Genomic DNA, 26,647 nt, shown 5'->3' with positions numbered 1-26,647 from the left:
CAATCAGTACATACACCCATGAATGAAAGAAATTATCCTACATAACTGTTTCTGTTATGTATTGTTTCACTATACAATATTAAAATAAACATTCTTAATTTGATTTCATTTATGAGATTATGCTTAAATTGTATACTGGTATTTGATTCTCTTGTCTCTCGTCAAGCGCTACGGCACAGATAAATTTGGCACTACAACCCTGATCATAATCCATACTACGTGTACACTACCAGTAAGAGCACAATAGACAAGTTTGCAGCTGTCTGTCAGGTTGTTAGCTGAGGGACCTCTCCACGGCTTAAAGGATAATCGTAAACATGAGTTGTTATAGTCTATGAATAAAGAAACGAAAAAACTTTCCTTGCACAGCAAACTGGTCCAATAACCCGCGTCACATAAAATAAAAAACAATATTCCAAAATAATGTAGAATAAAGAATATTACAAATGGGCCCAGACAGGAAAAATGATAAAGTTCAGCCTTGACTCGTTTTCATTCAGACCCTAGAAATTAAAACATCAATATTCGAAAAAAAAACTACTATATTGAAGAAAGAAAGAAAAAAACAACTGATAACTCTTTATCACTGTTTGTTTAGTTCATTTATGTACTCAAGGGTTAATTGGAGAATAGAAAAAAAATCACTAAATACACATTGATGCTTAAAATTATATTTCAACACAAACCTTAAACGAAAATACTGATATTGAACTAAACATAAACTCTCAAACTTAAGACACTTGTAAGATGAAAATACAAGGTGTAACTTTTTCTGTAAGGCAAATTGTGGCCAAAGCATATATTATCTAATAAATAATATATATTATCTAATATTTATTAGATTATTTATTTATTAGATAATATCTACTTTGGTCAGAAGTTGCCTTTTATTTTATACAAGGAGTTCCAAAGCTAAGATGCGTGGTATTCAGATTTTTCTGCATTAAAAAAAAAAAAAATAAATTATTAACATTAAAATAATAAATTATTGATTTGTATTATTCAGTTCAAATTACTAATTGTATACTGTTCAATAATATTAGTCGATATCGTTACCAACACATTCCGATTCACTTCCACTCTTACTTTATGGAATAACACTTTCTGTCGTTCGTTTCCTTCTTCGACGCACATGACACAGGTCATGCAATGTATCAACATGTTGATTTCGCTTGCGACGATTTGAATCTACAACACACGCTTTTCAGTACTTTAGATGACAACAACACTCTTCTTTCCTTTCTTCTTCTTCTACGAATAGCAATTAGCTGATTCTGGATCACAACACCACTGGGTACACTCATAGTTCTATCAGTTTAATTTCTTTCAAGTTTTGCAAAATAATATAATCCTTTTTTTCTGCTACGCACAATACGCTCTTGGCATAGTGTGTCAACAAAACACCGAACTGGCAAATCAAAACACAATATTCTTTTTCTTTTCTTTCATCATCTTTTTCCACAACCTAATAGCTGATGTCAACAACTGTCATGCCACTAGTTTTCCTTTTTTTCGTTTTCCATTTCCACGAACGGCGCTCAGTTGATTCACAACATAAGGCAATGTTGACTAAGCTGCTTTTCCAATGAACACCTGTTCTAAGTAAGCCTTTTCTTTCTCTCTTTGAAACATAAAATCTTTTTTTCTTTCTTTTTTGGCACACACACACTGTATTTTTATACGTGAAAAACGAACGGGTGTCCCAAACACACAACAATATTTCCTTTGGTTTTGTAGCCGGTATCACTCAAGCAACACATATCTGTTTCTCTTTTCTTCTCATGGTTGCTCCTCGGTGAGGAAATCTCTTTAAATTTAATGTTCTTTTTTTTAACAAAATTACACAATGCTGTTTGATCCTTGCTTCTTCTTCTTCTTCTTCTTCTCGCACGTGGTCTTTTTCTCCAGTGCTAATTAGCTGTTTCGCACATTACGTATGATACATGTTGACCGTTACTTTCTACTGCTGTATGCAGCCCATCCTGCTTGCATCGCTGTATGGATTCACTATTTCTCTTTTCTCCTTACGGGGCCGCGGTGGCTCAGTGGTAGATTATTCACCTCTGGTGCGCTGGGTCCCCGGTTCGATCCGAGCTTACGCCAAGTGGACTTTGTTGTGGACAAACCGTGTGCGTGAGTTTTCTTGGGGTTCTAACGTTTCCTCTCACTTTCTTCATTCCACCACTTCATTTATTCGTCATTATCACCATCCCCTTTAGCCCACCTGGCATAACCGTCCAACACGGGTAATTGTTTAGAAATAGGGGCCCAACGCTAACGAAGACAGAAAACAACGTGTCCTGCGGGGCTCTAACCCGCCTTCACTCGCTAACGTTCGCTGGTAGTACTGTCTGAATTAAATGTTATTAACCTAACCTAACCGAATGTGAATAGAATATTGCAAAAAAAGTCTGTTAAAAACCTCCCCCCCCCAAGCTAAACAATAGTCGTCGGACGTAAAACTCAAGAGATTTCATTTTATTTAATTTTCTTCTCTCGCGATGACGTCATACTAGCTAATTTCATGCCTGTCTCTAATCTTCTGAGGTGGAATATTGTATATTATCCATTCTTCTCTTCTTTAGTTCCTTCCAGATCGCATCGTTAGTTATTCCAGCACAACTGCAAATAAAACTCACTTCTATTCGCTCATAGTTTGCTGCTGCTTAGATTGCCTGCATAACAAACAAACAAATACACACACAAAAAAACGTTACTTCGTTTCTCTTTCCCTGCCTGCTCTTGAACACTTGCACTATTTTTCCTTACTTGCGAATTGAACGATAACATCTTCTTGAACTGACGTGGAACTTTGCCACTATAAAATGCACGGAACAAGCCGAGCGGCCACAATTGCACCAAACCTTCATTACTTTTATGCAAATAACTTTTATACATCATTTTGGGCACACTTTTTCCACTTTATCACTAACATTATTTATATTTGACACAAGATTGCTTCTTATATTCATCGTCAATGGCTAAGCGATTAGCGTACGCGCCTTTGGCGTGGGAGGCCCGGGTTTAATTCCCGGTGGGAGTTCATGTGGTTTGGATTTCACGTTAATCAGTAGGTCCACGTCTCATATAGCCTCGCTGCTGAACGGGACGTTAAACTCAAAAGCAACTCAACTCAACTTTCACAATAAACTCAATTCACGCACTTATAGAGTTCAATAAACGGTCACGCACTCAACCTCCACTGTTAACACGAAGCTTATCTGGAGGTACCAATATTGGAACGATGTTACATTTTTCTTTCTTTACTTGTCCACTTAGGCATTCCGCAACGTTTATCACTCTACCAACAGCTGTTTTCTCTTTACTTGCAATACAAGACACTGGATACGCACCTTTCACATGGTGTTCAATATGCTGGTTTGCACTTCTTTCATTATTTGTTGTATATATCAATCCAAACACATTAACTCTATCACATTGTTTTGTATCACTCAAATAGATATTCACTTGCTTGCTTTCAAATTCAACCTCTTGGCTCACTTGTCATTTTTCACTCACTAAATTTTCAGTGCAGTTCCGTATATCCTCAATACATAGGCTAGCGTGTATTTTCACTTTTAATGTGCTTGCTTTAAATCATTAGACTACGTAAGTTGTCAAACTTTATACTCACTTGCGTAATGCTGCATGTAATTGTGCAGAAATAGATCAGTAGCATGTACATTCATATTAATGTCATACATAACATGCACGTCGCAGACCGGACCCTACAATTTAACGTGAGCTTCGTACCATTTCATGAAATGGGTGGCATATCTTGAGTATCTGTACTCGTTTCAGCATAGTATAAAACTACCTTTTGTCTCTTCTCTATCATAACTAGTGGTTTGAACTACAGATCGGAAAAAAGTAATTACGTTAGGTCATATCCCACGCATTGCTATAAATTGTGACATGAATTTTGGATTTCTTTTAACAAGTGTGCGTTTTCAACATATGACATTTACTTCGCTATTTAATCGATACATCCTTTTGGTATATTTTGCTAGAACTAATTATTTACGTAAGAAATATGGTCTCTGAAGTGATTATCAAAACAAATAATAATAATAACAATATCTTACCAGGATTCAAACTGTTCCCTGGTCCATTCGAATTTATGGTCATCGTGTCTAAAACCTACGGGGTTAGGAAATAATACATTAAACTCTACATTTGGTGTTGTAAATATGGCAACTTTGGGTTGAATAAATCCAAACACTGTGTCCGGAACGGCTTCTAACACATGAGGATAAAGGTGTTCTATTCTATATACATGAAAAAGAAACAAACAAAATAAAGAGAGTGATACAACAAATAGAATACTACATCATTTGGTTTGACATTTAATTTAAGCAATACACAAATATTACAATTGGGTGCACAAACATTGCAAAATGCAAATTAAAAATTTCACACTTACGCAAGAATTTAATTTTTATTTTAAAACACTTGTGCTAATTAACATCTATACAATAGGCTAACTACTTTGGATTGAATATGCCTCTTAGCAACAACAAAGAATTGTATCAAAGGGAAGGAACTTTCAAGACAATGCAAAAAAGTAACTGACAAAATATTACGAAATACACGCAACAATCTTTCGACTGGAAATGAGTCGCCTACAACGATAAATGAGTGATAGAACACGAAAAATAAAGAAAAGACCTTAAATTTGGTTTTAGTGATCATTCGTTAGGTTGAAAAGAAATGGAATGAAAGATATAATATTTATACTATTAAGAGGAGCTACCCAAAACATCTAAGATTTTTTTTTTAAAAGGGCAAACCAGAAGCAGTACGACATTCCGCCGCCAGATGTCTCGAGGTACATGTATTACCTACTGCACATTCGTCAGTTGTGTCATCTATGGCGCATTCAGTTATGACTTGTAGTTGTACGTGTCAGGACGTGTTACAGTGCTTCTGCGATTTGTCAAATGGCTAACGTTAAGGGGCAACGGATTTGCATCAAGTTCTGTGTCAGTTGAAGAAAGCTGCAGCCGAAACTCACCGCATGCTGAAAGAGGCATTTGGTGAAAGTGCACTGAGTCAAGCAAGAACATTTGAGTGGTTCAAGTGTTCCAAAGAAGGCCGCGCATCTGTGGAGATGACAAACATTCTGATCGACCGTCAACATACACAACACCGGAAATGATTATGAAAGTACGTGATGCGATTTGCGAAGACAGAAGGCAGACAATTCACGATGTTTGTAATAGACTTCGACTATCGTACGGTACATGTCGACGAATTGCAGCAAAGTTTGCCCTGCAACAAAGAGTTCGAGAGTGTCTGAACTTCTTAACCAAAGTCATTACATGTGATGAATCTTGGGTCTATGGTTATGACCCGGAAATGAAGCAGAATCATCACAATGGAAGACGCCATCCTCTTCAAGGTCGAAAAAGCTTGATAAGTTCGCAGCAACATCAAGTTGATGCTGATATTTTTTTTTCGACATTCGAGGAACTGTGCATAAGGAATTTGTTCCACCTGGTCGAAATGTCAACGGGAAGTTTTACTGCAAGGTTTTGAAGAGACTAAAGGAAGATGTTCAGCGCAAACGGCCAGAGCTGTGGCAAACAAAAGACTGCTTGCTGCACCATGACAACGCGCCCGCGCACACCTCGCTTGCTGTGAGGGAATTCCTGGCCAAAAACATTTCAACGGTCCCCCACCCTCTCTACTTCCCTGACCTAGTTCCGTGCGACTTCTATCTGTTCCCGCAGATAAAATTCGCGATGGAAGGGCGACGCTTTAGCTCCACTGAAGACATTAAAGTGGAGTCGCAACGAGTCCTGAACACCCTTCACCTTGCAGACTTCTAGGAGTGCTTCCAAAAATGGGAACAAAAATGGGATCGTTGCATACATGCCCGAGGGGACTACTTTGAAGGTGACGGAGGACATTAGGACATAAGTATAGTTTTCTGATTTTTAAAATGACATTCTCGGATATTTTGGATAGCACCTCGTAATAGTATATTTATAATAATAATAATAATAATAATAATAATAATAATAATAATAATAATAATAATAATAATAATAATAATAATAATATAAGAAGAGTTTTTTTTAAAGATAAAACAAACGTGTAACTTCTAAGTCAATGTTTCTCAATCTATAGTCCGTGGACCACTAGTGGTCTGCGAAGATTGTACAGGTGATCCCCACAAAACCTTTAACATATCATAACAAATCAAATTAAAAACAAATGAGTAAAAGTTTGTCATAGAAAATGGACATTAAAGCCAGACCTTAAATCTTTCAATATTTCATCCCAGTATACTTCTTATATCCTCACTTTAGATACTAAAATTATCAAACATATTTAAATGTGCAAACAAAAATCTAGTATTTCCAGGAAATGAGTAGGACTACATGACTGCATTTTGTCACTAACTTGAAAGGGCCGACATACGTGCCGACAACAATTAATATTGCAGAATGAAGGGAAACATAAAGGCTGGTGAAGTAAAGGACATCATTGTTTGTACTTTCCTCTGCTACTTGAAGTGAAACGTGGTATCCATATTTCAACAATGTGTTTGTTGTTATCTATCAATAGATTTCCTATGTCAATCGAAGCTCAGTAGATCTTCAGAAGTACTTAGTTGGACAAAGTGTTCTCTCTGTCAGTTAACTCCAATTTAAATACATTTTCGGGAAGTGTTTTAATAATGGAAACGTGGCTTACAAACGGAACTTTGAAATGAAAAGAAAGTGATACAAGCGAAGTTAATTCGAACTATGAAACAACCGTTTAATACAGTCCCGTAGGAATTTCGAGGTGGATAAGGTTTCTCTTCAAATTCAAGTGAGGCATGTTTAAATGATGGAAACACAATCTTCGGTAGACATTTCAGATTCAATATGGTGTCTGCGCGAAAATGTCATTTTCTTCTGGAACGGAAATATCTAATAATGTAATGAAAGGAAAAAATCATTTTTTGTACCAAAATAAAGAGAATGAATACTGTATAGTACATAAGAAAAGTCGGTAAAATTCTTAGGTGGTTCCGCCATTTTTATTTTATTTTATTATTATTATTATTGACATTTCAGTTTTCCTGGTGCATTATCATCATTTTCTGAAAAATAACCGTGAAACTATAACAGATGCTGAAACCAAATGCAAAATAAAAGTGATAGAACATAATCAGAGCTTTCCAAGTATCATATCTTTTCCCTACTTTTAAATTTGACAAAGTGAATATTTAATAGCTCAGGGTGTTATGTTATTAAATGAGGGAAAGTGAAGTCAATTTACCGCACTATTCTTTCTTTCTTTCTCTCTCTCTCTCTCTCTCTCACACACACACACACACACACACATACATATACACATATATATATATATATATATATATATATATATATATATATATATATATATATATATATATATATAAGGTGTAGTAAAAAGTAATCCATTATTTTGGCATGCCATTGAAGGCTTGACTTACCATAGTTAGAATGATCCGATTTAGGTCACATATGCGCCGTTTTGTTTGATAACGTGTTGTCATTTGGATGGTAATATCATGATGACTATCTCATAGAAGCTCTTGTCTCTAGTGGCAAAAAATTGAGACAGTCGATTTTCACAAGCCTCTCTTGAAGCGACTTTTTCACCAGCAAACGTGTTCACCATGGACAGGAACAGATGGTAATCACTCGGTGCCAGGTCCTGACTATAAGGTGGATGCATAAGAACCTCCCAACCAAACTCTCGGAGCTTCTGGCGAGTCACTATCGATGTGTGTGGCCTGGCGTTGTCCTGGTGGAACACAATGCCTCTCCTATTAGCAAAGCTGGCCGCTTCTGGGCGACTGCTGCCTTCAGACGGTCAAATTGTTGACAGTACAGTTCCGAGTTAAGGGTTTGGCCGTAGGGGAGCAGCTCATAGTAGATAATCCCCACCAAACACACAGCAAAACCTCCCTGGCCGTCAATCCTGGCTTGGGCACCGTTTGCGCCGGCTCACCGCGCTTCGACCACGATCATTTTCGCGTGACGTTGTCGTAGGTGATCCACTTTTCATTGCCAGTCACCAATCGCTTCAGAAATGGGTCGATTTTGTTGCGATTCAGCAGCGATTCGTAGATGGAAATTCGGTCCATGAGGGTTTTTTTGCGTTAATTTGTGTGGCACCCACACATCAAGCTTCTTTTTGTATCCAGCCTTATGCAAATGGTTCCACACGGTTTTTTGTGCAATATTTAGCTCTTGGGCAATCGACACAGTGCTTGCATGACGGTCGGACGCGATAATGTCCATGGTTTTATCGACATTTTCGACACTTGGCCTTCCAGTACGTGGTGCATCTTTGGCGTCAAAATTACCGGAACGGAATCGACGAAACCAAAATTGCGCGTGATTGGCTGTTACAGTATCAGGACCATAAACACTATTCACATTTGCAGCCGCCTGGCTTGCGTTTTCGCCTTTATCGAAGAAAAACTACAATATAGCGTATTTTCTCTTTGCTACTGTCCACTTTGACTCGCACTCACACGACACTGAGTCAACTCATCACAACTATATAAACAGTGTTTGTAGTACGTAATCTCATCGTTTGAACGCCATCTCGTTGAACCCGATCGGACTTATACAACGCGAGATACAGATCACTGAAGCCATCTATTGGCAAAATAATGGATTACTCTTTACTATACCAGATATATATACACAGGGTGTTACTGAACTATACCGACAAACTGTAAGAGGTGATTCCTCACATCAAAATAAGAGAAAAAGTTCATATGGACCTATGGCGAAAAGTGCATAGTTTCAGAGCTAGAGCTGTCCAACATCGCGAAAAAGCTAAATTTCAATAAGTATTACTTCGAATTTCAGAAACTGTGGATCGTGGTTCTTATTAGCGTAAAGAAAGCCACGCATACACAATCCAAAAGTACATATTTCGTCAATTGTCAATAGGTGTGGAGGGTATTCCCTACAGGGTGTAATTCTCAGATATGTTTTCAATAGAGTTTTGAGGCATACCCTGATTTCAAGAAGGGTCCAAAGTAGGCAGGAGGTAGATCTTGACAGCAATGGACATGCAATGCTTCAGAGGGAAGGTGGAAGTGTTAAGAACCGGCAGCTCCTTGTTTCTTTCTGTTCGGAGTAACCTGTAATGATATGTATTTCTTCACAGTATATTTCACGATTTCTTCACATATAAGTGTGAAAGAAACCATCGCACCGTGAGTCTTTCCAAGTACGAGAAACCGTGTTGCTGACGATCCTTAACACTTCCGACATCGCGCCAAAGGATTCCGTGTTCACTGCTATCGAGGCTTATCGTTTGCCTACTTTAGACCAATCATAAAGTCAGAGCATATCTCAAAATTCGGTTGATGGCATGTCTGGGAATTTCACCCTACAGGGAATAATCTGTGCACCCATTGAACATTAATGAAATATGCATTTTTGGATTGCGTATGCGTGACTTCCTTTGTGCTGATAAGGACTACCATCCAGTCTCTCGAATTCGAAATAGTCCCTCTTGAAATTTGGCTTTTTCGCGATTTTGGACAGCTCTAGCACTGAAATTATGCACTTTTCACCATAGGTCCGTATAAACTTTTTCTCTTATTTTGATATGAGGAATCACCTCTTCAAGTTTGTCGGTATAGTTCATTAACATTCTATATATATATATATATACAGAGAGAGAAAGAGAGAGAGAGAGAGAGTTAAACTATAATCCAAAAATGCATATTTCATAAATGCGCAATGGGTGTGGAAAGGATCCATTATAGGATATAATTTCCAGACATGTTCTTATTAAAATTCTCAGATATGCTCTGATTTCAAGGTGGGTACAAAGCAGACAAAAGACAAGTCTTGACAACAGTGAACACGGAATGCTTCCGCGGGAAGTTGGACGTGTTATGGACCGCCAGCTCCACGTTACCTCCTGTTCGGAATAACTCATGCTGTGATCTATTTCGTGAAGCAAAATTACTCTAAATACACTCTATGCCCTGTGGAACACTCTCTGTTTACATCTATCCTTAGCCAACTGGATCCAGTTTCTACTTCTTCTTCTTACCTTCGCGAGATCCATTTTAATATTGTCTTCCCATCTGCTCTTTCAAATGGACTTTTTCTAATTGGGTTTTCAGTTTGAAAGTGTTCGTACTTTCTTTTATTTTGGTTACATGATATACCCGTCTGAGCCTTGACTGTAACAATGTTAGGTAAACTGTATAAATTACGCAGTTCCTCGTTACGAAGTTTCTGCCATTTCCCATTCCCGTCCCTCTTGGATTCCAAGATTCGTCTCAAGATTTTATTCTTAAATACTTTCAGTCTGAGTTCTTCTATCAAAATAAGCGACCATGTTTCGTAAATAAACAGTACAACAAGCATAATTATCATTCTACATATTTTAAGTTTCAAATTCTTCGACAGAATTCGCGAAGACAAAAGAGCTTGGACTGAATTATAACAAATTCCCTGCTTTCAGTCGACATTTACTTTCTTCGCAGATATAGTTTTGGTCTGGTTATGTTGATCCTAGATATTTGTAAGTATATTTTGTCGAAAGTATTATTTGATATTTTAACGTTTCCATAATTTGCAATACAAGAGCCATGGTGAATTTCTCTTCTCATGATAAAATGATGCAAAGCCGAAACATTGTAACAGAGCTTGGAATTTTAAGGAAAAGTTTTGCTGAAAAAGATGCAAAATTTTGGTAAAAAGTGTGCAAATTTCAAATGTAAATATTCATACAAGCAGTATCAAAACTAATTACATTGTATGTAGGCTGGGACATCGTTTGAAGCTCCAGGGGCCAGGGAGTATCATTTGAATTCCTATCCCGCTGAATTTGAGATCTATATACGTTTCAATCAGTAGGATAGCAATATACGAATGAGAAATGCGAAACTAATCATACAGAAGTTTGAAATGATGCAAGGATTCAAAATTGACTCATGGATAAAAATTTTGTCTAAACCAAGTTTTATACTATAATGTTATGAAAGTCGCAACTCCAGAAAACTGCAAGGAGAGATAACATTCGGAATTCTTAAGTTCGAAAAACTCTTAAAAGACATTTAACATTTCAATGAGGCTGCATTTTAGATCATTACGTGAATATATTTGTATGAAGAAAAACACTCAACAACGCCGACTGATGATAGCCGTAATTAGTCAGTTTGATGATGGGACCTCACGAAACTGTTCTGAAGCGAAAGTAAATGTGATGCTGCAAACATTCGATATTCTTTCTTTAATTATTATAGGAATAAAATATGGTACACGAGCTAAAAATAAGTTTTTAAAAGTGCAAAACGGTGATAACATTCACAGAAAGTGCAAGAAGGTGCTTGCATTTAAAAAAAAAAAAATAAATAAAAAGTGCAATCAAAATACAGTTACGAGTGTTTGTTTAAGCTAATTTGGGCATTTTAATAGAACTCAATTTCGACGTAGCATCTAAAATTCCTAGCTCTATTTATTAATACATATTAAAAAAATTAATATTTATTTCAGTTTATAAAGAGCTCTAATAGCCTAGATAGTGCATTATCTGAGTAATACATGATTTCAGAATTTATCCCAAATTACATTACCTCTTGAATTACATTTCACCAATTAATAATTTAAATAGGTACACAAGTGCTTCACGATATTGACAAGGGAACATTCCGATTTGGTGAATTCAATTGCTGAAAATAATTGCTAGCACTGGATTCAGCCCCAAAAGAAACAGAGAAAAAGAGGGTGTTTAGTGGCAGACCGGTGGGAGACAAGTAAGGGCAAAGTACGTAGATAGAAGGTAGAAAATGTCTAGAAATGCCAAGTGAAACGAGCACAGGGATTGAGGTCAAATGTTTGATATGAGGAATGAATGTAAGGCTCCACTGAATAGGCGTAATGTGAATCATGAGGGACATCTGAAAAGCCGCGATATTGGATTTAGCGCAAGAAGAATATACGGGAAAGGGGTCATGTGACATATGGCTCATGACGCACACCATCTATTGAAATCAATAGTGGCCAATACAAAATGAAACTGAAATAAAATCTTTGAGCTTTTCGTCCCACGATTATGCCGGCTAGGCTAAAGGAGACGATGATGAGAAATGAATGAATGGTGGAATGAAGAAGGAGGAAACGAGAGAACCCCGAGGAAACCCACGCACACGGTGTTTGTTTACCACAAAGTTCACTTGGCGGGGACTGGGATCGAACCCGGGACCCTAAGCACCAGAGGTGAATGCTCTACCACTGAGCCAGCGCGGCCCCACAGTGGCCAATACAGTTTGAGACCTCTGTAACAGGAGGTGTTCCACGCTAAGACAATGTACCAATACTGTCGTAAAGATGACGTGAATGAGGAACAACCACAAAAATGAATGAGGCCACTTTGCAGTCAACAAATCCCCCGATCCATTCAATGTTTGTCTACATGCTGGTAAAAGTGCAGCAGATAAAACTACTGCTCTTCATGGAGAACCAATAAAGATGAAGAGTTGGTGCAGAAACCGGATAATGTTGAACTTGCCCGACTCCTTATCCCTAATGGTTGCACGTCACTCATACAACCGTTCGATATGTTCTTCTTCCGCCCGTATGAGGATTTCGTAAAATATATAGCAGATAGCGTTTTTCTGTCATCTGACTTCAAAATATGATAACGGGACAACTTCATTAACTTGAAATCACTCTCCCACTTTCAGTTTACAGCACCAAGGTTCCAAGTTATGATTAGATATACCTTCTACAAAATTGGATATTTGCAAACAGAACTTGGCGCATTCATGACACCTGTCGACTACTGCTTCAATTTCAATACCGGCGACAGCTGTGACGAGCATGATTGTCCATCTTTATCGTTTTTCAAATGTGCCCACTGTTTTCTCCATTGTTGTTTCAACCACACAATCATTTTTAAGGCTCCATAACAATTGCAATTAAACAGAGGTCTCAAACCGTATTGGCCATTATTGATTTCAATAGACGGTGTGCGTCAAGAGCCATATGTCACATGTCCCCTTTTACGTATATTCTTCTTGCGGTAATACCAACATGGCGGCTTTTCAGACGTCTCCCGTCCCCCATGCCCCACACATCACGCCTATTCAGTGGACATGCATTCCTCATATCCAACATTTGACCTCAATCCCTCTACTCGTTTCAAAATTAACATGGCATTTCTAGACATTTTCTACGTTTTATCTTCGAAGTTAGCCCTCACTTATCTCTCACCCTGTATACGGTCTGCCACTAAACACTCTCTTTTTCTCTGTTTCTTTTGGTGCTGAATCCAGTGCTAGCAATCGTTTACAGCAACTGAATTCACCAAATCGGAATATTCCCTTGTGAGTCAACACAGAAAATTATGTGTATTGGAAATCAAACACGAGACAATTATAAGGTAGTACATTTGCACATCTATGGGGCATAAAAGCAAATACTGTTGCAAATTTATTTTTTTCCAACTTGTACATATGTAGACTGAATATAAAAACTTGTACATATGTAGACTGAATATAAAATCCGTGCTAAGTACCAAAAATGAAAAAGTTCGGTTTAACATAACACTGTGGCCTATGTGCCTAACATTACTCAGTGAAAATATGACTATCCACTGAGTAATGTGACTATCCTGTATTTACTGCGGAAGTAGATCAAATAATCCCCAGAAGAACGCGCGTGCCTATATGTCCCATCAGTTCTAAAGTAACATCTCGGCTGTTTATTCAGTATTTTCGTTTTGACACTTAGCACGGATTTTATATTCAGTCTACATATAACGAAAGAAAATAAAAATTTTACCTTTATTGCGTTGATTTCTTTTAATTGATCCTTATATACAGTTTTTCGTTCACCTATTTTCCTACAGATATCTTCAGAAGTACAGCTTTTTCTGCACGTAAGTGCGTCTTCTACATAGGGTTGTTGGAATTTTCCCCAGCCTAAAATTCCAGTAAAACCCACATAAAAAAAATAAAATAAAACCTCAACCCCCTCCCCCGAAAAACTGTCAAAAATATTTTTCAAAACTTAGATGGAAATTATAACTTTAATGTGATTATAGTTATTTTCTTCAATCGTGATTCTTAGTACACGCCTATTTTTAGATTTAGCTTAAAATACGAAATCATCATCAGAAGAGAATATCATTGCAAAAAAAAAAAAAAAAAAAAAAAAAAAAATGGTTGAGAATTATGCATAACGAATTTTGTTTGCATTAGGTCAAATTCGTTGTAACAACGTTCAACTGTAATCTATTATATAAAAATGGAAAGGATCTTGTTTGTGATCACACATCACGGGGAAACGGTTAAACCATTTGGAATTAATTTTTGGAGATAGTTATCACAGCCCTCGAACTGGGTTTTTAATCGTGTTATTTTGATTAAAATGCATATACTAAAAGGGGGAGCACAGGGTCAAAATCTATGCAAAAGATTTAGTATTTCACGATCCTGTCAAGCTCGAAAGATTAAACTTAGTATATAAACCCCTCATTAAAAATAAGCTAACCCGTGTTCCAGCGTTTCTGAGAATTCCCGTTTTACGGGAAAACGAGGAAATTTTCTATGATTTCTTTCTTTACATTGAAAACAATGTTGCCTGCTGTTTCTAAACGCATCACAAGGAAACAGTTAAACATTTCGAAATGAATTTCTGAACACAGTTAGTACCTACCTTGAGCTTTTTTCCCCCCTTCATATTACTTTGATTCAGGGTGCATCCCGGGGGAACTCCAAATTTATGTAAAACATACAGTATGTTATATGCCCGTTAAGTTAGGAAGATGAAACCCGGTATATAAACTTCACAATAAAAATAAGTGGGCGCATGTTCCAGCGTTTTTGAAAATTTTCATTTTAAGAGGAGGGAGATTTTTCTATATTTTTTTCTTCATTGCATGCGATGTTGCCTGTTGTTTGTGATCGTACTTCGGGGAAACAGTTGAACAGTTTGAAATGAATTTTGCAGCACAGTTAGTACCTACCTTGAGCTGTTTCTTTTATTATGATTATAGGGGGGACTTTGATTACAGAACACATCCTAATGGAAGTAAGGGGTGGGGGTTCAAAATTTCAGCCAAAATTAAAATATGTCATGAGCCCAAGAAGTCAGAAAGATCTCTGTATATAACTCCTAACTAAAAATAAGGGGATACGTCATTCCCTGTATTTGAAAATTTCCGCCGTTTTAAAAGAAGAAAGAGGGCTTTTTTTTTTTTTTCATTTAAATCGACGATGCCTCGAGTCACAGGGAAATGGTTGAACTGTTTGAAATGAATTTCTGAACATAATTGGTACCTACCTCAAGCTGGGATCCTGTCATGTATTTTTACTTAAAAGTTGTATCCTAAGGGAAAGGGATTCAAAATTCACGTCAGAAATTGAATATCTTACGGGTTCGTTTTACTGCACTTTCCTCGATATGCGTTCCTAAGGGGGAGAGAACACACAAACATTTTCCTTGAACATACTTCTTCCCGTGCAAAGAAAGAGCATTTCAGCTAGTCAGGAATAAAAAGTAGTGTGACTACGTTTCCTTTGTGTAGTACATACTTGCGTATTAGTCTTTCTCCATGTGTCAGTTAACTACAAATCGAGAACGCTTCACTTAAAAAAGGAAATTACTAAACATATACCTATATCTTCTTTTGTTTAACGTTCCATGGTTATGCCGCATAGGCTACAGAAAAAAGATAATTAACGAAACTGAATGACGTATGAAATTAAATTTTTGTATTCTCCTACCAAGAATCGAACCCAAGACCGTGTACACGTTCTAGCCACTAGACCAACGGGGAGAGCTATTTGTTGATGCATTAAGCTTGTTAGACACGAGCCTAACTAAATAAAACACCTACGCATCGTTTGGGTGCACATCAGTTATGACGTAACTACACAATTTAACCGCCACTGCGAACACAAAGAACTGACTAATACATTTTATGATTTATATCCACTGTGGTATCTACTCGATTTTGTTTAAAGTGTAAAACTCTTAGAAACAATCCCAAAATTTTTCTTAGAATTTTACGTCCTACGATTATGCCATGTAAGGTAACGAAGAGGGGCGATGATGAGAATGACTGAAATAGTGGAATGAAGAAAGTGAGACGAAACGGAAGAACCCACAGATAACCCACCCACACGGCGTTTGTTCGCCATAAAGCCACTTGGGACGAGATGGGATCGAACCAGGAACCCCATGTGAGCGCTCTACCACTGAGCCACCGCGGGCTCCACGAATCCAAAACTTGTTGGAGGTTTAGGCTTATTAGGCACGAGACTAAATTTGATAAAACTCACGAGGCACAGTTTTTATCTGCACTTAGTTATAAATTGATTATGTAATCCCATTGTTTCTCAAGACTGCCTTTAACTAGGATTGTACAAAGTTAATTAAAGAATCAACACAAGTAAAGGAAAAATATTTTGTTTCATTACACGTTTAAAAGTAGTTTAACGAGTGGTATTCTTAGCTTTTCTTTTTTCTTGCAATCTTATTTAGCAAGTTTCTGGTCTGGTCTTAGGCACCAAAAACGAGATCTTAGGAGCAACAGTTACTTGAAATGATATTATTATTATTATTACTATTCCTATGTTCAATGCAAAAATAAAATACTTACAGTTCGATACAAATAACAGCATCAGTTTCTTTCAAATATGAATCTTTATCTTCAATGCTTCCACAGAGAATACGAACTATTAATGGCTCGGATCTTTCTTCCAAATAATCAGATACTAGCGGTGCACACCTGTGCTTATAATCTTCTAAAACATCAGCATCTATGTCAACGGCGAGTACTTCATGTATACCTGGTATACGCTTCAAATACTGGAAAAGGGCCATATTTGAACATCCGAAGTCCACCACCTATTTAACAAATACATTTACTGAATATATAATAAAAAGAATTATTAGTTGTACCCTTAAATATTTCTGACACACATTTAAATAGCTCTAACGTTAAATCGTTGTTTTCGATGATAAATTAAGTATTATAAAATTAATTAAAGAACACGCAAATCTTTTGTTGATAATTACATCCAACTGCGCTGTTTCTCAAAATGATTTGATGAAATCTTTATAGATCATACCCGTCCATCCCCAGCGTATACGCAATGGCGGCAAAACAGACTTCACCCCCTTCTCCTTCTGGTTTTGGGGCGTCCAGTGATTTTTCACTTTGAAAATATTTCTTTAAATTCTACGAGGAGGAGTCCGAAAATAAGTTTCCCCAGGCGACTGTGGACAGAGGTGGGAATGCAAGACCAAAAATAGCATGTGACTTAGCATGTGACATTAAAGATCAGACATACCTTTATTTTTCTACATAAGTACCACGTACATTGAGACATTTGTCATACCGGTCTATAAGCTTCAAAAGCCTTTCCAGGAAAAATTCAGGGCTCTGCATATGGAAGAATCGTCGAACAGCCTCAGTGACTTCAGCATTGCTTCCAAAGCGCCTGCCGCCAAGAGTCTTCTTCAAAGCCGGAAACAGATGGAAGTCAATGGGTGCGAGATCAGGACCGTATGGCGGATGGGCAAGGCGCTCCCATCCAAGAGTTGCAATATGATTTTGCGTTGCCGTCGCTGAGTGTGGTGTCGCATTGTCATCCAACAACAGAACACAAGATGTTTTGGTGCCCATGCATAGCAGACAACCGCTCGCACTTCCTTCTTTGACCACGTCGTCAAAACGCGCCTTCTCTCCATAGCTAACAGGCTCAGACTGAGAGACTCGTCTCCGCTTTGCGCAAGCCCTGCGATGGCGCCATCTGGAGGATCACGGGCGAACGATACCCATTTGTGTCTGGGTGTTACGCGTGCAACCGCTGTCTTGTTTCCCCATTGTTGTTCGTTTTCCTGAGGAGAACGAGAGCGGAAACTAATTTTCGGACTCCCCCTCGTAATATGAGACACAAATATTACAGGAAATACTAGGAATATTATTAGTATAACAACGAATTTGCCATTGCATACTCATATATCCATACGGAATTATTCAACTTAATTTTAAATATTTCACTCAGCATAAGGAATTCAAGCTACTCAAGAAATGGAAAACAATTAATGTTGCCAACACTGCTCAACTTATTTCTTTCAATTGAATTTCTTAATCAACACTGTAACAATCATTTGACTACACACCCATTAATTTTCATACTTATTAACAGTATAATTTGGAATGAATACAAAAAACTAAGTAATGGTGGAAATTAACTAGATTCATTTGTTGTATATATATATATATATATATATATATATATATATATATATATATATATATATATATATATATATATATATATATATATATATATATATATATATATATATTAACTTTAAAAATAGGGACACAACAATGTTTTAATAATGCACTGAAGTACAAATATTCATTCAATTTGGATCATTTCTAAAGCAAACGGGTAATTCATTCGACCACTCAATTTTCAGCACTAAATCACTAATCTACTGTTTATAACGTAAAATTCGAGTTACATGTGCTTCTACTGGGAATCGAAACATCTTACCCCATGCTGCAAGTCCCTTGGCTAACCATGTATTCAGGAGGAAACTTCAAAATATGCATGAAGTTCCGCAACTCCAGCGAAAAAAGAAAATGAAATCTTTGAGTTTTACGTCCCACGGTTATGCCGGTTAGGCTAAAGGAGACGGTGATGATGAGTAATGAAAGAAAGGGTGGAATGAAGAAAGTGGGAGGAAACGGGAGAACCCCGAGAAAACCCACGCACACGGTGTTTGTCCACCACAAAGTTCACTTGGCGGGGGCTGGGATCGAACCCGGGACCCCAAGCACCAGAGGTGAACGCTCTACCACTGAGCCACCGCGGCCTCCTCCAGCGAAAAAAGAATTTACTGAATCCTCGATCAATGTTCTCCACCTAAAACCCCCTATATGATTTGACAATTGACTATTCCCTACTTTTTTGATATTTTGTAATTATTTATCTGAATTACAGGTGTAACATTCACATGTTTGTCTGTGGCTTCGCATTCTTGCTTTCGAAATTGTAAAGTCTCCATCTTTACGCTGTTTACTTTCTGTGGAGATTGTGACATCTGACGTTGCCGACGATGACCCCACCTTGACACTGTCACTAATATACCATATCATCTTCGTGCACAGACTCCTCTACGTTGTCATTACAATCCAGAGTATATGCTATTATGCAATTCACTACATCGACCTGCAAAAATGTAGTGAGAATGTCATTTGTCATTCCTTCTCCCTACTGGATATTTCATCCGTCTCTGGAACGTGAACTGTCAACTGTGGCAACTGTCGTTGCAGGTACATAGCATCGTTTGCCTTGTTCACAATTTCCATTGCTACCTTTCGTCTAGATACATGTTTCACAACGAGATTACTGCACTTATCATTCTCGTCACTGGCCGTTCACGTTTTCATCGTGTCCTATTTAACTATCTCTCGTCCGAACTTCTCTACGTATTTTCACCTACAAACACGCATACGCCGCCGTCGGGATCAGATGACGCTGCGATCGCTGCTAACACCAGTTTCCTGGTTTCCGGTATCCGTTACGTTCTCCTGAAATTGCCCAAAAATTCGCCTGCTTTTCAGGTAAGTTTCCTTTTAACTCCTCTTGTGGTGGTCATTTCCTATGCGGCTGTATGGTGGACACGTACTCTTGACGAATACTGGTTATCTCAACTTCGCACTCAAGTAGGTTCCTTCTAAGCGCGTTAAGGGTTCACTTCCTGGTCGGATCATTTGCCTCGCACCAAACCCAAATAATAGTTTAGATCCCGTTTTGAACAGCTGATCCTGTCTCGTAGAATCCTGCTGAAAACAAGTGTTAAGTCCAAAGAAGCATTGAACAGTTAAGTTTTCCGTCTCGCAATCGGGAGGTTTTTAGTTCAAAATTCTCGTTTCGTGATCTTGACTTAAGCTTCTTCGTAATTTTCCTGAAGTTACTAAAATATAATGCCACTTTCAATTGCTAACATTTCATGTACAAAATTACCTCATCGCTGATAATGGAAGTTTCTTAACTAAAAATATAAGTAATTTACAATACGGTTTTAGCCCTCATCCTCATACCCCTTTACAAAGCTTATATAAATACATATATATTTAAAGCGAGATGGCATTGTATTTGGTCTAGGAATTAATTCGTGCGGGTGGACAAGAGATGGCGAAACGAACGGAGCGTCCCACAGTTCCGTGTATCCACACATGTGTTGCAAACCCCTATCATCGCGTATCGTTCGTAGTATAGGGCAGTGGATTAAAGCGTCAACAACACCAGTTTGTAGTTAAGTGAACATGGCGCAATTTGTGCCTGATAAAGTGTTTTTGCGGGGTGTCCTGCTGCATTACTTTAACATGCAGAAAAGTGCGACTGAAAGTCATCGTATTTTGGTGGAAGTGTATGGTGACCATGCTCTAGCTGAGCGAACGTGTCAGAAGTGGTTTGCACGGTTTAGAAGTGGTGATTTCGGCTTGGCAGACCAAGAGCGAGCTGGACAGCCAAAAAAATTTTAAGACGAAGAATTGACAGCATTGCTCGAGCAGGATTCGTGTCAAACGCAGGAACAACTTGCAGCAGCATTAGGCGTTGATCAAACAACAGTCTCCAAACGCTTGAAAGCCATGGGAATGATTCAAAAGATGTCACATTGGGTTCCACATGAATTGAAAGACAGAGACGTTGAAAGACGAAAAACCGTTTGCGAATTGCTGCTTCAACGACAGAGCAGAAAGGGGTTTCTGCATCGAATTATTACGGGTGATGAGAAGTGGATCCATTACGAGAACCCTAAACGAAAAAAGGCCTGGGTGAAACCAGGTGAACCAGGTCCATCACAACCAAAACGAGATATTCACTGTGCAAAGGTTATGCTGTGCATATGGTGGGATATGAAAGGTGTGGTGTACTATGAGCTGCTGCAACCGGGTGAAACTATAAATGGAGAACGTTATCGACGACAATTAATGCGTTTGAAGCAAGCTCTGGCCAGAACACGACCAGAATGGGAGAACAGACATGATAAACTTATTGTTCAACATGATAACGCTCGCCCACATGGCGCAAAACCGGTCAAAACCTATTTAGAAAATGTCGGATGGGAAGTTTTACCCCACCCGCCGTATTCACCAGACGTTGCTCCTTCGGACTACTACTTGTTCGATTGCGTGAACAACGATTTGATTGGACAGCGGTTTACTTCTTCAGAAGATATCGAAAAATGGGTCTCTGACTGGATCGCTTCCAAGGATGAGGACTTCTTTCGCCACGGAATCCGTACATTGCCTGACAGATGGGCGAAAGTGGTGGCTAGCGATGGACAATATTTTTCTTAAGGTATTTATGTATTTTGTGTTTGTACTACAGCTTCAATGTGTGCGTACCAACCGCACGAATTAATTCCTAGACCAAATAGGTTAACCGTTAAGCAATTTTAAATGAGGAAGGGCTCTGGCTCGATTCCAAGCCACGCGAAATATGGTGAAGAACATCGTATTTGTGTTTTATTTTATTATTCTTCCGTTTCCCCAACCACATTCTTATTATTATTTCGCCATTCACTTGCATTTATTGCCCCAACCACTTTCGTTTCTTAATTCCTTCATTACCACTCATGGATCACCAACCACTATCCTTTTATTAATTCTTCCATCATCACTCAGTTGCATTCATTAACCCAACTACCAACTTTTCATTAATTCTTTTATCATCACTCACTTGCATTTATTAACCCAACTACCATCTTTTCATTAATTCTTTTATCATCACTCACGTGCATTTATTAACCCAACTACCATCTTTTCATTAGTTCTTTCATCATCACTCATTTGCATTTATTAACCCAACTAACATCTTTTCATTAATTCTTTTATCACCGAAGTACCATCCTTTTATTAATTCTACCATTGGCACTCACTTGCATTTATTGTCATCTTTCTTTACCATATAGAACATAACAGCATTTTTTTTTTTCAGGAAGAGAAGGGGAAAGGGTGATATAATAGAGTAGGCAGCACGAAAACTTGATAAGAATTAAGAAATAAAGACATGCAATAAATTATTTCGATCTGGATCAAGATTATGTTTAATAATATCAGAAGTAACTACTTTTCCATGGAAATATCCACTTTTTTCTTACTACTATTAGGATATATCCTAAAGGGACTGGACAGTATAGAAACTAAACTTACAATGCTGAAGTGCAAATGCCAATGAATTGTATTACACGATTTAAATACAGTCTCAGGTCTGCCGAATAAGAAAAACATTTAACATCCACCACCAAAACATCTTTTTTCCTTCTTGACAAATAGAAAACATATCCTATGAGTCTCGCCTTACCTTATGTATTTTGCCTTGCCATTTCTCATGTTTCAATACTTCAGTTACTGCTAAATATCGCTGTATGTACGCTGGAGGGTAAAACTTTGGCTCAAATTTATGTTTTTGATCAGGTTCAAAACAATCTTCACAAACATCACCATGAAAATGCGTATTATCTTCATCAGTAATAATAACTTGCTTGGTCTGATCAATACTGTCATCATTGCATATTACTTCTTCCGCGGAATGGCTAGAAAATTAAATATAAAAAACAGCGTATTAACGATTAACTCTCATAAAGTATATACACTGAAGTGGTACTGAATTCGGGATAGACGCGTAGACGCGTTATGCATATATTGTGGCGCTGTTACTTCATTCTGCAAATGCGCGGACGTTGCTATAGAATATATATATACAGTAGTTGAAAGTGTATCCCTCTCAAAGCAGTTGGTAAAAGTGACCTAATCGGTAAAATGTGTAATTTTGACGTCATCAATCCAGGCAAAAAAAAAAAAAAAAAAAAAAAGTTCTTCGCGCACGAGCTATTCAATTTCAGAATCGTGTGCCAAATCGAGTTTTCTCGTTCAACATTATTAAGAGTTTCGCTGGAGTACATAGATAACGGTAAAAGAAAAAATAATCGGGGGAAACTGCAAGGGATAAGCACCCTTGAATGATCGTGATCATCGATGTCCTAACCAAGGTGACCATGCAGCTGAAAGAAAGGCCCAATGGAACATTCGTTGTTCTGGGGTTTGAAGTGATACGCTGGCACTAAAAAATCTCCTGTGTTTTAACCACGGGCCAAACTGTTTTCTGTATCAAGGCATATAACACAACCGTGTTCATTGTTCTAGTATTCATTAAGCTGTGTTTCATTCTGAAATACAATGGAATGCCACTGAATTCAAGATATCTGATTACTAACGAGCTGCGCTACTCCTATGACCTTGAAAACAGCAGTCACACGAAGAGGCATGAATTTAACGTTTAGAGAAGTGGTCCGGAGGCATGACCTGCAAAATCTATAATTTCCTATCAATTTAATAAGGACGCTGGTATTGGTTGACGTGCTTCCACCCGTTTTCTAAATTATCTAAGAGGTGTTCAATGATATTTAAGTCCGGTTTTCTTTATCTCCGTTTCAGCAGGGAGAAGTGAGTAGAATGATCCTCGAACCAGGTTGTAGCCAACAAGGCATTTGTGACATGAACAACTATTATGTTGCACACTCTCTTTACATCCGGATGGAAGAAAACATAAAGATGTGTATGTAATTACCCAGCAGATCTTAGTACTTCGATACAGTTGGAGTGCATCGTATATGAACCGAAGATCCCAAACTTGCCAAGAGAAAACGCCCCAGACTACCGTGCATGTTGGATTCATGGCTTGGACTGGCACAATATTCGTAACCTACCATCGGCGTGATGCAGTCAGAATCGAGACTCATCACTCCATGCTACTCGCTTCCTATCGTCGATGAGTCAGTCTTGGCGTTTTGTGGGATATGTAAGATATTAGACACAGTGGCGTGCGGTGAGAAGCAGGGTGGAAAAAATCATGATTTTTTTTAAAAAAATAGTTTTTGTTGATTTTTTTTATTATTTAAATCAAATCATTCTTCTCGCGTAATACAGGTCACGAACTGAAGATAAAACATTAGGAATTAATATTAAATGTTAATTATGCCATTTAAGTGAAAGTATTGGGCTTGAATTTTGAATTGATTGCCAGTCGTTAACTTATTTCAATCCCGAATAGAGATGCAAGGCTTCGGAAAAAAAAAAGTCTTCTTTTTTTCAGGGGGGACCGCGGTTTTTCTGCTTCGCTTTTTTTGCTTGGGAAACTTTGGGCTTTTTTTCAAATTCTGCTTTAAATTGATAAAGCAGGCTTTGTTTCGCTTCTCTACAATACAAAAACTCATTTAAGTAAGTGGATGCAGATAATAATACAAAACCTCAAAAATAAACATGAATTTCGAAAACATATTTCAAACAATTTTAATTCTTAACACATTTTTATTATGAATCCCAAAAAATTAATCCATATATATAATAAGTTGCAGTTAAGTTTTAACTTTCATATGCATTATAAGCAATATTTTTTTTATTGTGAATTAAAAATGCAAAAACAAGGAAAAACTGTTACATGACATACAGAATTTATTGTACTATGTGTGTGAGTTCAAATAATACATCGGGAAGGTAATAATATATTTACTGAACAAACGCACAAAACAAATTTAAGTTTCGAATGCCGTAGCCTTCTCAAAAATAACATGTTCTTCTCTTTGTTCATTACGTATATCAAGTGACTCAAGTGGTACAATGTTTGGTTCGCATTCGGGAGGTCATGGATTCGATTCCCGCTGCCGGCCATCCTGACGGGGTTTTCACTGTTTCCCTCAGTCCTACCAGGCAGTCGGAATGGTCCCTACTAAAACAGGCCCTGGTCGATACATTCCCAAATCTTTTCCATGTTGTTGTTAGATATCCAGTATAAAATAGCCTCTGAGCTGCATCTGGTGACTGTTAAATAAATAAATATCATTCCCTCGTCAATCTGTTATAGCCTATAAGTTTATTATGTCTCACTTCCGAGACTTTCATAAATATTCGTACTAGAGAGACAATCAAAAATAATCATTGCTTTATTACAATTCAACGTATTACTTTAAAAGGCTGAAAAAAAAATGCAATCTTTGTATGGGACGCTCAAAAATCACCTAATTTGTTAATGCATCTCTCGCTTCCGCCTTTGCTACCCCTACAGAAACTTCTTTGAAATGGAACAGGAATGTTGAAAATGTATTTTCTATTAATTTATTACATAAGTAATAATCTGTTACCATCTATCAGTGCTTCGGACCTGCACGATCGGTAAAGTCCCAAATTCTGCAAATGCACTAACTGTTCCTTAAGTTTGCTTAGAATCAGGAAAGTACTGAATTTTCTGTTCATGGATCACATGCTTAATGCTGTTTATCTGAGCGTTTGGTTTTCAAGGCTCTGGAATATATAACCAGCATCACGGTTTACCCAGTCCTGAAAGTTTCTGAATTTTTAACAAGAATTCAACATGTCATTACGGAACTTTCCCTTGTTTTTTTTTTTTTTTTTTTTTTTTTTTAAGAAAGAAAGAAAAAGAAAAACTACGAAATAGATTTAAGTCAAGCACAACAAACATGAGTGAGTGGTTAGCTTTTCCGCTTCTATTGGGAAATCCGGGATTCAGTCCCACATTCGACCATTCCGACAAAAGTTCTTAATTCCATCTGTGAATGTAGAGATAGTGCGTGTACTGTGATTCCTGGCTGATTTCATTTCTTGTTTTAAATTGTTGTTATTACTAATTACTAGCAATGACGGATTTGCCAAAGGGGTTAGGGTGGCGGTGTCTTTCGGACTGAAGCCTGTTCTCCGAAATTACGGAATTTCTAAAACAAACGAAATTTTAGTTACGTCTTTACTCATAAACTTCAATCTCCCCTCAAATGTTCTCTATCTAAATATCCATGTTTTACGATCCTCTGTTATCGGTGAAAGGAACTGTAAAAAAGAAGTTGAAGTATAGGAATACTTCTCTAAGTACTAGTGGTGCGTTCGTTTCGCTGGTACCGGAGAATACTGAAACATCGATATTTAGATAGAGCGTATACCAGTTCCTGTGTAATTCCTTAAACCGTTTGGGATAGGTCCTATAGTTTCTAAGTTTGGGAGTTTTGAAAAATGATTTTTCGAATTTTCAATGGATCATAACTCTGAAAGGAGGCATTTTTTAGCCCATGTTTATTAGAACTTTTTTCTTGCATTTCGTATAAGGAATCGCCTCCCAAAAAGTTTGTCGGTGAGTTACCTACCACCCTGTATATAAGAAATTATCCATTTCTTCCCAGTAAATTTTCAAAATATTGCTAGAAACGGACGGCCAACTTTGGAACCTAAACCCAAAACTTCTTCGATTTGTAATTTGATTGAATATTAAAATCTGTTGATTCCTCCGTTTATCATATAACAACTTTAATCGTCATTTTAACTTAAAAATAAATCGACGCATTATTATTAAAAAGATAAGTCAAACAGTATTTTGCTGATTGCGTCTGTAAAAGTGTTCGATAAACGTTCTTGCCGCTAACAAAAATTATCTCAAGGAAAGAACAACCAGCGCATAAAGGAGTGTTAGTTGTAAACACACATGGTAGAATTCGTTTAATCTCTGATTCTTCCAAGTGGGAGACCAGGGTTTCATTCCCGGCGGGAGGTCATATGGTTCGGATTTGATGTTAAGCTGTAG

The 26,647-nt window shown here is 37.6% G+C and overlaps 1 protein-coding gene across 2 annotated transcripts in view; it reads right to left on the bottom strand.

Moving 5' to 3' along the window:
• The window catches only part of Hen1 (Hen1 methyltransferase), a 39,922-nt gene that overhangs the window by 9,812 nt on the left and 3,463 nt on the right, over window positions 1-26,647 (bottom strand). For both annotated transcript variants that reach the window (XM_081764722.1, XM_081764721.1), the window contains exons 2-4: window positions 22,367-22,598; window positions 16,633-16,880; window positions 4,086-4,268 (exon numbers count right to left, since the gene is read on the bottom strand). In XM_081764722.1, the coding sequence (XP_081620848.1) occupies window positions 4,086-4,268; window positions 16,633-16,880; window positions 22,367-22,598 (663 nt within the window). The remainder of the gene's footprint in view (window positions 1-4,085; window positions 4,269-16,632; window positions 16,881-22,366; window positions 22,599-26,647) is intronic.

This window comes from Thermobia domestica, chromosome 7, assembly GCF_964235325.1.
Source record: "Thermobia domestica chromosome 7, izTheDome1.hap1.1, whole genome shotgun sequence".
NCBI classification, from domain to species: domain Eukaryota; kingdom Metazoa; phylum Arthropoda; class Insecta; order Zygentoma; family Lepismatidae; genus Thermobia; species Thermobia domestica.
The sequence above is the reverse complement of the archived record's forward strand: the minus strand, read 5'-3'. Positions and strand labels throughout refer to the sequence as shown.